The sequence below is a fragment of the Rattus norvegicus genome, chromosome 13 (genome assembly GCF_021556685.1).
Source record: "Rattus norvegicus strain SHRSP/BbbUtx chromosome 13, alternate assembly SHRSP_T2T, whole genome shotgun sequence".
NCBI classification, from domain to species: Eukaryota; Metazoa; Chordata; class Mammalia; order Rodentia; family Muridae; genus Rattus; species Rattus norvegicus.
The window spans coordinates 87,247,095-87,261,029 of NC_141546.1; the positions used below are offsets into that span (position 1 = coordinate 87,247,095).

Below are 13,935 nucleotides of genomic sequence, written 5' to 3' on the forward strand. Positions count from 1 at the left end.
CTGGCCTTTACCCGCATGAGAGGAACTAGTAGAAAGGAGGTGGTGTGTGATTTGTCCTGTCACCGTATATGCAGAGGGCTAGCTTATGGAGGGTGGGGAGAGTAGAGAAGAAACCACTGCTCGGGTGACTGTGTTAACTGTCATGTTAAAAGAGGTCTAGGGCAGGTCTCAAACAAACACATTATTATTGAGAATGCAGCCATACTATTTTTTTTGTATTACCTCGGGCTGCTCACATGGTGCAGAGACAGCTGAACAGTTCCAACAAAGACCACATGGCCTAAAAGATTTCCTGTCTGGCCTTTTAAGGAAAATCTGAGCCAGGTACAGTAGTAAGCACCATAAGCCTGGCTACCAGGGAGGCTGGGGTAGGATTGGTAGTAACCAGGTCACCCTGAGTTTTTTAATTTAGGGGAAAAAAAAACCTTCTGTTGACCCCTGACTCAATCTAGATCTAACAGTTTTGTCCTTGATCCAGGGACATTACTAACAAGGATTTCCCATTCTACAGCGCTGGCGAGAACCTGGGGTTGGGGCCACAGATGCGGACTCTGATGAGTCTCCCAGCTCCTCAGACACATCGGACGAGGAGGAGGGCCCTGACCGGGTGCAGTGCATGCCATCCTGAGGCCCCAAACTTGGGAGGGATGGGCCGGGGCTGCTGACCCGCTCCTGCCTGGGCAGCTCTTTTTCAGCCCCAGGCCCTTACATTCAACAGAAATGCACTTTGGACTTTTTGTTTAAATAAAAGAAAGCTATCTGAGGAGGACAGAGCACGGGAGGTTGAGCCAGCAGAGAACCCCTAGAAGTGAGAGATGAGACCGAGCCCTGAATGAGGTTCCATGGAAGGTGCGAAGGACTCAGAGAAGTGGGCCTTTCCCTGAAGCCTTTCGTCAACTGGCTTCTTTTTCTTCTTTTTCTTTAACCTCCCTTGTTTCTTTTGGAGGGTGGGGGGTGTAGTACCAACGGGCCAGAGAGAAGGGTAGGAAGGCCGCTCTCTTTGGTTTAGGGTTTTCACCTTTTTTTCCCTTTGTTTTTTAAGAAGTCTGACAGTTGCATTAGGGGGGTTTTTGTTTGTTTTCTTTTTTTGTTTTTTTTTTTTTTTGTTTTTTTTTGGGGGGGGGTTGCCCCTGAGCAAGCACATCCCAGGATCCTGTTTTTCTGGGAAATCCTTAAGAGCCCCCAGCCATCCCAGCACCCCCTCTCTCTCCCTCCCACAACACTTAATTCTCTGTCCTTACCACAGTACTTTGCTCTCTCTTCATCCGTCACCCTCTAAATGGGGTCTGGGATGGAGACTGGAGATGTGGGAGGGTCAAGAGGTGGAAGAACAGGAAAAGTTACCTCTTGGTTTTGTTTTTAACTGTTCAGTGGCAGCAATTTCCCTGTCCCTATCACTGTTAGAGGCCTAATTTTATATCTATAAATATATTAAAAAGCAAGTTAAACTTGGATGTATCAAGTTAAAATTATTGTCAGAAGTTTAAATACCTATATATTCTCTATGAACACAATGCAATAAAGGGGCTGGAAGACGAATGAGCGAGAGTGATGCTGTAGAGGTGGGGTGGGCCAGCCGATTGACCATCATGGTTGCTGGCAGAGCCTAGGGCTTCCCTGGAGCTTTTACAACGCTTAAGGATGGGAGGCTATTCAGCTGTGCCCTTCTCGGCCTCAGCGCTGAGCTTTAGAAAAACAAATTCAACTTTGCCTCAGGTCTCCTAATTTTTTTAAGTCTTGTGGAGGCTCCCAAGATTGCTCCTCTCATTAGAGGCTGGCCTGTCCTTAAAACATGACTGAAGCGTGACTTCAGGAAGGGGCATCACTGCTACAGACTGTCTCCTGGTTCTGTAGATGACAGAAAGCACTCTCGCCCTCCCTTTAGCTGCTTGATTCTTTAAGCATTCAACTCCACACCAGCTCCCTTCCTAATGGAAGGATGAAGGGAGAACTTCCGGGAATCAAGGGACAAGCCAGTAACTGAAGGATTTATTCTGGTGACTGGGGCTTAGACACCTGTCTTCAGCACTGGCCACTGAGTATGAAAGTCCCTGTGGAACTCTTACCCTAAATGCTTGCACTACTCTTCCTATACCCATGGTGTTCACAAGATCCAGTCAGGAATCCTGCATCATGGGATGGCTGGATTTGACCTCACTGGGCCAGGAGGAAGGGGGAGAGTGGAGGGTGATGCCCTACACACTTTCCTCCTGACCCCGTCCAGCAGCGCAGACCAGATGCCAGCTGCTGGTCTTCCTTCGTGAGAGGGGAGTGTGTGGTAACTGAGTAGTCTTATGTCCTCACTGCTAGAGGGATGATGAGGTGGGCTTAAAACCATGCACTCTGGAATTTGTTGTATTTTTTCTCAGTAAAGCTTTTCCCCTGACTGCTGCTTTGTGTGGTATGTGGTCCATTTATTTGTGATATAGTGCTTTCAGTGTACACGCGTGATTTTGCTCATGCTTTAAAGCCTGGGATGGCCCCTTTTCCAGTGCTTGAGCTATAAAAGAATGCTGTATGTGCAGTAGGTCTGTTGATATCGGTGGTACTTAGAGAGATGGGGCCACATTATTTGGGGGTGTTTTCTAGTTCCTTATTCTGTACTGCAGTAAGTGATAATGGGGGAAACATGACTACACATCCCTCCCAGTCATTCAGAGCTTCCCAATGTCTCAGGGACCCACAGAGATTCTTGAATCAGTCAGATTCAGTACAGTCAGTCACCTTTATTCCAGGGTTAGAACAAGGCCGTGCACGCTGCAGACAGAGGAACACAGGCTAGGGGCAACCTCACAGCAGCACGAGGGTAGCAGGGTAGGTGAGTGTATTAGGGCAGGTTAGTGTGTTTAAGGTTTGTGTTTTTTGCCTTACAGAGAAACTGCTGAGAAGCACCCTCTCTCTCTCCTGTGTCTTCATAAGGAAAGCCTCCGTCTTAACTCCTGCTCTCACGTAACACCCCAGATGGAAGGATGTTGCCCATAGTTCCTTTCTCCCAGTTGTACAAGGATTTCTTGTCTCAAAGGAGATGCCAGGCAGGACTAGGGAGACTTAGGAAGGGCCTTTAAGGCAAAACTGGAGTCTTAGAGGTGTGTGTGTTAAGGCAGGTGTCTGCAGCAGTGGCCAGAGGAGATGGGCAAACTGGGCTCAGCTAGGAAGTGAGGGTGCTCTAGCCAGTCTGGCTTCAAGAGCCCTCTTCTGACAGCTGGTCCTCCCTTCCCTGTGAAGTTTTGCTCCCACATCCTAAAAGCTCCTACCTTCAACTTTTTCTAAATTGTCTCTTAGCTCAAATGTAAATGCAATGTTTGTTGTGATTGGTGGAAATGTTTTCTGTTTTGACTACTTAGCAATTTGGCTCTGCCACTCCCTTTACTGTGGCATTCCCCTCCCACTCCCGCTCTGGCCTAGACAATAAGTTAATGCTAAAAACCACAAAAAAGGGCAGACATGGCAGTGCGGGTTTAATATACATATATGTAGAATATATATGTACACACAGTTAGCACGGTCAAGATGGGGAAGGGCATCTTGGGACAGGGAGGAGGCTGGGTTCACTCACTGTACTCTAGTGGCTTGGCTGTGTGGCATTCACAAACCCAAATGAGAAAGGTGACCAGTCCCTTCCTGGATTGAATGGGGTGGTAGTCAGTGCAAAGGAAACACTGTCGTTAACTTATCTCTTGCTTGGAGAATTCCGAACTGGAAAGTGGAAAGGTTGCCTACAATACCCATTTTGGGACTCTGCAGGTTGCGGTTAAAACCTAAGGGATCTCATTCCCCAATTCCTAGGCTCCGGGTCAGTATATCCCAACAGTCTGTATCTAGAAACTGAGGAGCGAGAGTGGGCCTGTCTCTGCCTGCATCCCTGGCTCAGGCTCAGCAGTGCATGGTCCCAGCATAGTCTCTCCAGAGCAGAAGTTGGGGACATCAAAAGCTGGCTTCTCCACTGGGGTTTGATCTTTGGGACCAGGAAAGGAGCTAGTGGTCTTCTCATTAGGATCTCTGCTTATCCACATCCCAGGCCCGTAACAAGGGCATAAAGGAGGGCCCGCTGGCACTCAGGAGCCCCTTCAGGTGGAGGTTGGGTAGCCTCTTGACCTTCCTTCCCCACTGGTTTTCTTTAGATCTAATCATCTCCGCCATACCTCATCTTCACCATAGCTCCTCAGTGTGGGAAAACGCAGGCCCTTTCTGCTTCCATACTTTAAAGATGTGGGGAAGAGTGGAGGAGAGGAGAGGAGGAGGAGTGTGCCAGTTTCTGTTTACATAGAAAAAGCGTCCACCTCCCCTTACAGTGGGGGCAGCTAAGCCCCCCTCCCTTGACTCCAATCCCCTCATGAGGAGGAGGAACTAGATGAGCTAGACAGACAGACAGCCAGAGCGTGCGCACACGCACACACACGCGCATAGTAAGGGTTAGGACCAAGTTAGTAAGTGGGTACGGAGCAGGGTGTTGCCCTAGCCCCTCCCATTGAGGATGGGGAAGGGAGTGGTCTGATGAAGATCCAACCTTCCTCCTCTTCCTCCCCCTTGCTCAGGCCTTCTTTGGTGGGGGAGCCAATTTGATGATTTCTTCCTCAGAGGGCTGCCGGATAATGTCTAAAAAAACAAAGAGGGGGTGTGCCCAGGCATGGAAGTTGCCAGGCAGGCCCATTGAGTATCAACCTCCTCTCCCCAAATTCAAACACCCTTCCACTCTAGAAAGTCAGTCAGACAGAAAAGGCAGAAGTAGAGCTGTGCCAATGGTATGGCCTCTTACCTTTGTACTTCTTGGCGCTGGGGATACGGGTTAGCTTGGTGTCCAGCTCATCCTCCTCAGAGATCTTCAGCACACGGGTTCTGTAGTCAACCACCATCGTGAGTAGGTCAGGACGGCGGGAGATCTCAAAGATGTGCTCAATGTAGGAGAGGTTGTCTGGAGGAAGGCAGCTTTCGTCAGAGTTAGGCTTTCGAAGTCAGCGCCTACCCTGTCAAACTGGTACTCTTGGACCATGTCTGAGTTGCTGACTTTGGCTTTTGGAGGGGACAACAGTGAAAGAATGGGCCACCAAGCCAGGAAAAGTTTGAGGCAGCCAAACAGCTTGGAGGATTACTCCTTAGAGGACAGGCCGTTAGCCAATGAGATTTTCTAGGGTATAAATGGGAAATACAGACTCTGGGCTAGATATCAAGTCCATCCTGGGGGAAGGGACAACAGAAAGTCTGCCTTCAAAATTAACCCACATCCACCCTGTCCCTTTCCCACTTTCCTTCCAAATGAGTATCAGGGAGAAATCCCAGACACCACCTGGAACAGGGAGGTGAGATTTATAGCCAGTCAAAGAGACACTCCAAGCCTAGTAAGGAAAGTTACTTAATTGAGATAAAGCACGGACACCACCAGGCTGGCTTAAGATTGCCATCAGATCATGTGGCTCCTGTCCTGATTGTTGCAATAGTCTGAATTGTAATAGGTCCTCCTTCAGCTTTCCGCCCTACTGTCGGACTCTAGCCAGACTAGTTCACACGAAGGACTCTAGGGTAACTTCACTTTCACACACCTGTAACTCAGCTGCCTCTAATCAGACCCAATATTTTTAGCACAGCTAATGTGGACTGTGTTCTTTTGCTTCAGAGGCTCTGGGTTCTACCTTAGACATCCCATTTGCCATTGGGGTCAGCCTATTAGCAGCAGCAGCAGCAGCAGCAGCTTGAGCCCTGGGTCCTCTTGCTAAGCATACATGGCGAGTACTTTTCCCTGCTATCCTGCTGGCACTTGGGCTGGCTCGCTTACAGACCAATTGACCCCGCAAGCCCCAGCTGCATGTATTGCTCTAATCCAGTGTCTGTCTCCCACCTCTAAAAGTAGGTAAGAAATCGTTAGAACAGTGGCTTTACCACCTTTAAATTCTGTTTTCATGTGCTGTTGTGCTTGTAATGATAGCACAGGGGCACTGAAAAGTGCTTTGCCCTGATAAGGCCCATGAAAGAAACCTGTCTGACGACGACTGTCTAGGGCCCTGCACACTCTCAGAGCAGATCACTGCACCCGGCCTGGTCATAGGGTTTCCCTTTGTATTCGCTCCTATTTGCTGAATGAGCAGAGCCCCGTCCACAACCTTTGTCCAGCTTGTTGTGGCTCTCCAGGAAGCTAAACCAGGCACTGCCTGTAGTGATCTCTTCACTCTTCTCACTGGGGATGTCCTCCTTGCAGGCTGACTTGAGCTGTTCCAGATCTTCAAGGGTGATGTTGTTGGTCAGGTCCTGAAGGAGAGTCCCGTACTCTGCCATGACTGGAGGGGAGGATGACAGAAGGGAGTGAGCAGCCTGAGCTTTCTGTGGGGTCTGTCACTTACTTCAAGTACTTACCAGGGACTCCAGCAACATGCACACTTGCACATACACTTTGTCCTGCCAGAGAGCCTCACAGAGAGAGATTTAGGAGAGGGAGAAAAGGAAAGCCCTGTGTAGCAGGAAGAAACTTTGGAAAACTAGGAGCCAGCATGGAGCCTAGAGTGATAAGTCACACACACCCCACCCCATACACAATCTTTCTTCTTTTTCCCTCCCTTAACAGTAACCCTGGCAACAGCTCCCCTGACTGAGGAGGCGGTTACCATGGCAACTATTCTCCAGACTTTCTTGCAGTCTCCCAAGTACCCCCTCCCCAATAGCCCCACCTACCTACAACTCCTCCCCCTGTCACAGGCTTGCCTGGCAGTGAGACACTAAAAAGGAGCTGGAAGGATTGGTTCAAGCCCATGTGTCCCACCATTCTTCCCCAGAAGCAAAGGGGGTCCCTCATCACATCCTCCCACTACTCCACAGATGATCTTGGATGTGCGCCTGGTTACTCGACCCGATGGCTGGATGGCCCCTCCATGCCTGCTTCTGCATTAGATTATTGGGTCTTAGGGTAGCAGGGAGCAGTGGGCCACCCCCCTTTGTGAAACCCATTTTCTCCCTTGATAGTTTACTGGGCCCCAACTCGGCCTCCTCTACTAGCCTTTGTGCTGTGCCTGCAGCCCCCGCGCCCAAGAATACCAAGCGGCTGGCTCTGGCCCCCTGCCCAGTTCCCAGGCAGTCTGGGTGATAGGGGGAGGGGAGTTTAGATGTAGCTTTCAGAGTATGGCAGCAAGGGGGCTTGCTAACCGTTTATCAACATCCTTCGATACTACCTTGAGTCTGGCCTCCCACAGGCAAGGCTAGATCTGACCTAGGCCTTTGTACCATGTCTTTCATGATCCTTAGGTGAGAAAGGAAACACCCAAGGACACTCTTCGCTGAGATAGGAACTATGGCAAAAATAAAAAGGTCAGACCTAGGGCTGGAGAGATGGCTCAGAGGTTAGCACTAGCTTCTCTTCCAGAGGACCTGGGTTCAATTCCTAGCATCCACATGGCACTTTACACTTGGCAGTTCCAGGGGACTTGACGCCGTCACACAGACATATATGTGCAGGCAAAACACCGATGTTTTTTGTTTTTTTGTTTTTTAAAAAAACCCTTGGACCATGGATTTGATAAAATGTAAAACTCCAGTGGTAAGCTAAACTCAGAGATCTGAGCATAGTAACTTAGCCTCTAATTCCAGGACTCAGGTGTCTGAGGCAGGAAGATTGCTGCAAGCTTAAGGTCAGCCTGGACTACACAGCAAAATCTTGTTTCATATAAGGACCTGTTTTCTGCAACGAGTCCACTTTTTTATAGTCAGAAAATTAAAGCACTGAAACAGTAAACTATATCATAAACATTCTGTGGCTAGACAGAAAGGTGGGCAAGAAACCGAATGACCTTAAACCTGACCGCTGCTGCCCATGCACCACCCAACTCTGAGCTGAAGCTGGCAGATCAAAGGGGCCAGCTTGACAAACCTGTTTTCCTCCATTCTAGCCTCTGTTGTAGGGGAACTGAGGCAAAGCCATGAAGATTGCATAGTAAGCATGGACCCAGAAGTCCTTATTCCCAACCCCCTACTTTGACCAGAATAAACAAACCACCCTTGTTGGCAGGCACCGTGACAAACACAAACAATAAGCCAGACAGCAGGGCTAGCACGACCCCCAGAAGAATCGGCAGGGAACATTTTGACTTGCACACCCAGGTGCCACCAGACAGAAGGGCCCAGCAGTGGTCCTGCCAGGCAGGGCCAGGGACAATGCTCTCTGACTGTCAGCACCAGGAACCATCTCTGCCTGGAAATCTAGGTCACAGCAGCTCTGGAGCCCAGCCCCGCCTCCACTGATAATCCTAGGGCAGAAAAGGGGGTGTGGGGGAGGGGCTGGAAAAGTAGCAAAGGATGGAGACAAGAAGACCCTGCCCCAAATGAAGCACTAGGACCAAACCCTCTTTGGAAAGGGGGTCACACTGCCTTGATTTCACAGGGAAGGAGAGTTTGTAAATATGAGAGCTGCTGTGGGAGGAAAGTGTGGAGTGCTGTGAGTGACTCTCTTGGGAGGAGTTAAAGATTTAGGGCTCTGGATCTAAAACACAGTTCTACTGGGGTGGTAGGCGGGAAGGGATTAATGTGTATAACACACACACCCACAAAGGTTGGGGGCAGTAGGTAGGAGCGTTCCCAGAGTAAAACATACAAAAAGGCCCTATGGGGACTGTGGGCAGAAATGTACAAGGTGGGCTACGGAGAGATGGTGTGCACACCCGTGGATGTACACACCCGGGTGCGCGCACTTGAATGTCACTGGGTGAGAACAGCCATGTGGAAGATGCCGTAGGTGTGTTTGGATGTTCTGGTAATGGAGATCAGTGCAGCACTAGCCTCGAGCTTATGTGAGTTGTATGTTTGTATTTGGACCAGTTAAGAGTAGGCAAGAACATTTACATCCAGGGGAACCTACACTGTGACAGAAGAGAGTTGGCCTTGGGAAAGGCTGCACATGAGGAGAGAGAGAGAGAGAGAGAAAGAGTGAGTGTGTGTGTGTGTGTGTGTGTGTGTGTGTGTGTGTGTGTAGGGGGGACTAAGCACGGAGTCCACAAGGCTGAAGGCTCCACTCAGCTGTTACCATAGCAACCTCATTCAGGGTGCCCCACCCCCCAGTCATCCGAACAATGACACTGCCATGGGAAGTGTGAGGAGTGTTAGGGGCCAGAAAGGATAGGAATGGGGCTCTTAGGGAGCAGTGAAGGAATCGAAGCTACTGTCTGCCCATGGCCAGCTGTGGAAGAGGCATGGGCAGAGGAGTTAGGGAGCATGTTTTAGGGTGCAGAATCTCCTGTACATGACTTTGAGGTTTTACTAACCAGCTGCTGTCATCCCTGGCTGGTCAGTCTGCTTATGGTGGGGCTCACGATACCATACAGAGATTTAGGATCTGTAAGGGCCTAAGGAGAAGTCTGCCCTCCTGGCTCTAAAAAATGCCCATCTCTGGAGCACTGGGCTGAGGCCATTCTTGGGACAGGATACCAGGGCAGGAACTGAGAACCGGAGCTCAGGCTGCCAGGAAGTTAGTTCCTTCCCATCTCATTCTTCGTTCTGTTCACTGCTTCCTCACACCTACCTCTCCCAAGCTGCCTGGAGGCATAGCCAGAATGCCGGAGAAGGGGCCTTTGAGGCAGATGCGAGCCCTGAGTGTTAGCCTCAGAGCAGCCTAACACAGATAACCACCTGTGGTGGAGGTGGCAGCACCAGAAGAATTCCTGAGCATTTGACACTAATGGTAGTGTCAAATGCTAGTAGATTATCCCCTTTTCCAGAGCATTCGGTTCCAGATAGGAAATGTGAAAAGGAAGCCTGAGGAGTAAATGTTACCCCTTCCTCCACATCTGCACAGCTGCCAAAGGCTGAAGGGGAGGAGCCATGCTACTGCAGCCGCAGACACTAGAAGGTCGATTCCTAGGCACTCACTCCAGTCAGCCAGCCTCGTCTGAAGTTGGGAACTGGAGGAAGTAATCAACGGAAACAGGTGGGAAGGGCGTGAGCAAGGCCGCAGCTATTGTGATTTCAGTGCTACCTGGGCCTCAAGTCCAGAGAGCCAGCGAGTGTTTCTTTCAGTATCTTAACTGGCTTCTTCCCCCAGCCTTTTAATCTAGCTTTGGGTATCTCAGCAGACACTCTTCTTTCTTCCTGTAACAAAGACGAAGTTTTTTACGGTCCCAAGGTCAGCCCGGGAGTAGGGCTCCAAAATGTACATCTAAAATGAAGAACAGGTTGCCCCTGGGAAGGGAAAGGTCATGCCCAAGATGGAGGCAGCCAGAGATAGCTGGCATAGGATTAGACAGGGCAGAGCAGGCTTCGTGGTTGTGAGCAGGGATGGGCCCTGGGTGACTCTCCCCAGACTAGCTAGCTGTTCACATCTTTCCCAGCTTTTCCTTTCCTCGTCTAGTTCCTCTCTCCCCAGTCGTTTTTAGTTTTTCTATCTCAGCTACCCTTTTGGGGTGTGTGTGTCTTTTTTTTGTAATTTTGTCTCCCACCCCCCTCCCACCTTGGAGGACCCAGCCCAGGGCCTTGGGCTTGACAGGCAGGCACTCTACCATTGAGCTAAATTCCCAACCCCCTTTTATTATTCTTTTAATGGGCATTCAGACCTTCCAGTTCTTCTATTCATTCACCCCATTTGGGGGTAGCCATGGATACATTTGAACTTCCTATACCCAGTGTCCCCACCTAAATACCCAGAGCTACCATAGGGAAGGGATGAGCCTCAGAATGGAAAAAGAGAAAGGTTGGTTGGGAGGAACTGAATGTGCATGCTGGGTGGCTACGGATCAGCTCAGCTCACGGAGATGGCCATCGTGACATTGTACATGAAGATATGTGTGTGAGGAACAGTGTGGCTCTGTGCCCTTCTGTATGACAGTGTATGTACACCTGCCGAGCACAGGTGTCACACAAGTAGCAGGCAGCCAGGGATGCTGGCAGCTTAAGGCGTGCTGGCAGTTTCCCCTCTAGAGTGTTTAACCACAAAGGGAAGGGCAATTAACACTAATCGCTCCTACAGCCCGGGGGCCAGACACATAACCTAGAGAAGCAATGTCCAGCCCGGGGGCCAGACACATAACCTAGAGAAGCAATGTCCAGCCCGGGGGCCAGACACATAACCTAGAGAAGCAAGACTCCGATCTTCACAGGTTTCTCCTACCTCCCTGCCTTCACCCTCCCTAACTTGTGATTCTCTTTAGCCTCCTCTCCAGCACTCTTCCTGTTCCCCTGGCCACCTCTTTCCTTTTCTCTGTGGTTCTCTCTTCTCTCACATTCCTCTCATTCTCATCTCCCTCTGACTCGGGTTCCATCCTCAGCTGACTCATTCTTTTCACCCTCTCCCTGGCTTCTACTCCTCCTCCATCCTTTGGCCCTATTGATGTCCAGAATCTAGCCACTCCCAGGTACCGTACACTCTAAACTTTCAGTCAGCAACAAAGGTTACAAGAAGCCCCTCACCCAGGTGAGAGCACGGGCTCACCAGTCCTTGAGGTATTGCCACTAAAACTACAAAATCTAGGTGTGTTTGTGGACAGTGGCCCTTTCCACCCACTACTGAACATCCATTCCTGTTAAGACTGATGTCTTAGAGGTGGTGCTGGTCAAGGAGACTCCACATGGGAGGTAACAAACGGGCTGTGGTGGGTGGGTGGATGCATAGTGCAGGGATGTTGTGATTTGGTTTGTATGAGAGGATGTGTGTAAGTCACATGGGTGTGTGTCACTGTGTGGTTGGCTGTCTTTTTTTTCTTAAAGGTGTGTTTGTGCCCCTGTCGGTTTTGACACGGATTATTTTAAAAATTAACTAGGGTCTTTATATTGGCTACATCATGCCTACATCATGCCCCCCAGCTCCTTTCCTACAGGCAAGCTTCCACCAATCCCACTTTCCTCCGACGCAGTAAGCTGGGCGTGAGAGTACCCGAACCAGTTGCCCGCCAGTTGCCAGCTGCCGGAGGAACTGAGGCAGGGCTGAGTTGAGCCTGGACGCCTGCAGAGGCGAGTCCGAAGCTAAAGCGAGGAGGGAGGGGCGGGAGCTGGCCTGGCTTGGCCGGCTGGGCGGGAAGCAGGCTACATCCTAATCCTCAGGCCCCATCGGACTCCCAAACTGCTGTTCAGCACGGAATGGGCGGATGAAGCCACGCTGCCTGTAGCACACCCGTCTCTGGAATCATCGACAGAGACGGACCCCACAGGGCCTGACACCGTGGACCTGTCTGAATTCTCAAGCTCCCCTATTTGTCCCCTGCGTCCGGGATCGTGACCCTCCAAACCCAGACCCCCAAACTACCTCCTCCCCACGACACGTCTCCCCTCTCCCCCTCTCACCGCCTCCGGAGCTGAGAGCTCAGGGTGCGGGCACTCCCGGATCCCCGGTTCCTAAGCAGCGTCTGGAGCCTGCTCCTTGGCTCCGGCCACCGCTGCCGCCGATCCTGCCGCCGCCGCCTCTTCCGCCCGTGGAGCAGAGCCTGAGCCCAGCACCGCCTCACCCCACCCGACTGGCCGGTGATGTCAGAGCCGGGGAGGGGCGGGGGGCGGGGAGCGGTGAGGAAAGGGGGAGGGGAGGCAGGAGGGGACAGGGACTGGGGACTGGGGTTCTGGAAGGCTCCTAGGATGGGGACAGGACTGGGATGGTATGGACTCTGCCTCTTCCCCTTCAACTGTGGGAAGATTTTTTTTTTCCTAGTGGGTCACTTTCCTGCCCTCTGACCTCTGGATGACCACGATGGCCAGGACCCCCAGAAGGCAAATCAATTTGGATTGGGGGATTTGGAAGGCCTGTGGCCTCTGGGGTTCTCTTAGCTACTTTGCTTTAGTATTTAGAAAAACCTCCTTCCTAGCCTTATAGATCAGAGAGAGAATCAGTAGGAAACGATCAAGTTTATCCACGCTCCGATAGAAATGGGACAGGGGCAGGCACAGGCAGCAACAGGGGAATCGCTTTTACTTGGCCCGGAGCCATGATCTCTTCTATATAACAGCAGCTGGACCCCTGTGCTCCTCCTGCCTTTCCCAAATATACCCCCCCCCCCCGCACACACACACCGACACCCCCACACCCCCACACACTATGATGTAATTTTATTTTCTGGGGAAAAAAGCCATGAGCTCAGCATGCAAATATAGACAACAAAGCCACACTTAGCTGTCTCCTAGCTCTGTCCTTCTGCCTAGGCCAGTGTGATAATTCTCACTTCCCCTACACCTCAGGGACTTTCCTCCCCCAGATTCTCAGCCAGGCTGAAAGAGGGAAGGGAGACCTGGAGAAGCATAAGGGGTTTCAGCTCAGCTCTGGAAGTGTCTGACCCTGAGAGGGTCTTCAGTGTTTGCACCACCAGGAGCACCCCATCTTGCCTTCAGTTCCAGCTGACCAGAGACCCCTCTTCTCATTCTCAGATGAGCCCTTTCTCTCTCGGAGCCACACTTCTGGGAGAAGCAGGTCCTGGTCCTGCACCTTAGGTTTCCTGTACAGCACTTCTCTTTGCTAATCTCCCCCGGCGTGGCTGCCCATTGCCCCTTTGAAAATAACGAACATAACCCTCAGAATTTGCTTTTGCTTCTTATTCGCTCTGTGCTGTAATCTATCTGGCTGACCCATCTTTGAGACCCAGAGTGATGGCACACTTGTGCACAGACATGTACTGTATAAATGAAATCAGGCAGAGCAAGACACAGAGAATGTGGACTTTATACTTACTCTGTTTCCTTAGACAGTTTAAGTCCATAAAGTTAAGGCTACCAATGCTGTCTTCATAGGGTTCTTCTGAGAATCAGGAATAAAAAGCTTTTAGGGATTGGTACCAGATGGGTGCAAAAAAGAAAGTCAAAGTCACTTAAGTTTAGTATTTTTTGCTGATCTATATGAAGCAAACCCCATAATATTTTTATGATGTAACCTAATACCCAATTACCTATTAGTTATCCAGTACATGTGAATAGGCTGATTAAACATTTGGTTTCTGCCTTATAGACTTCTGCAATTGTCTCTAGCAGTACTCCCTAGATTTGACTGTGGAGAGT

At 50.5% G+C, this 13,935-nt stretch overlaps 2 protein-coding genes across 10 annotated transcripts in view; one reads left to right on the top strand and one right to left on the bottom strand.

The window, feature by feature from the left end:
• Dcaf8 (DDB1 and CUL4 associated factor 8) overlaps positions 1 to 12,377 on the top strand; it is a 57,328-nt gene extending 44,951 nt beyond the window's left edge. For 3 of the 9 annotated variants that reach the window (NM_001429912.1, NM_001014231.2, NM_001429913.1), the window contains exon 14: positions 512 to 2,393. In NM_001429912.1, coding sequence (NP_001416841.1) covers positions 512 to 628 — 117 coding nt within the window. In that variant the 3' untranslated portion in view covers positions 629 to 2,393. Of the gene's footprint in view, positions 1 to 511; positions 2,394 to 2,873; positions 3,059 to 9,689 lie in introns of those variants that run through there. The other 6 variants (XM_087581341.1, XM_087581340.1, XM_087581342.1 and 3 more) reach the window with 4 other exon arrangements.
• Pea15 (proliferation and apoptosis adaptor protein 15) lies at positions 2,707 to 12,329 on the bottom strand. Its single transcript, NM_001013231.1, has 4 exons — positions 12,244 to 12,329; positions 6,096 to 6,269; positions 4,757 to 4,912; positions 2,707 to 4,596 (listed from the first exon to the last, which is right to left on the bottom strand). The coding sequence occupies exons 2-4, from the start codon at positions 6,265 to 6,267 to the stop codon at positions 4,532 to 4,534; spliced, it is 393 nt and encodes a 130-aa protein (NP_001013249.1). The 5' UTR covers positions 6,268 to 6,269; positions 12,244 to 12,329; the 3' UTR covers positions 2,707 to 4,531.
• Positions 12,378 to 13,935: the final 1,558 nt, after the last annotated feature.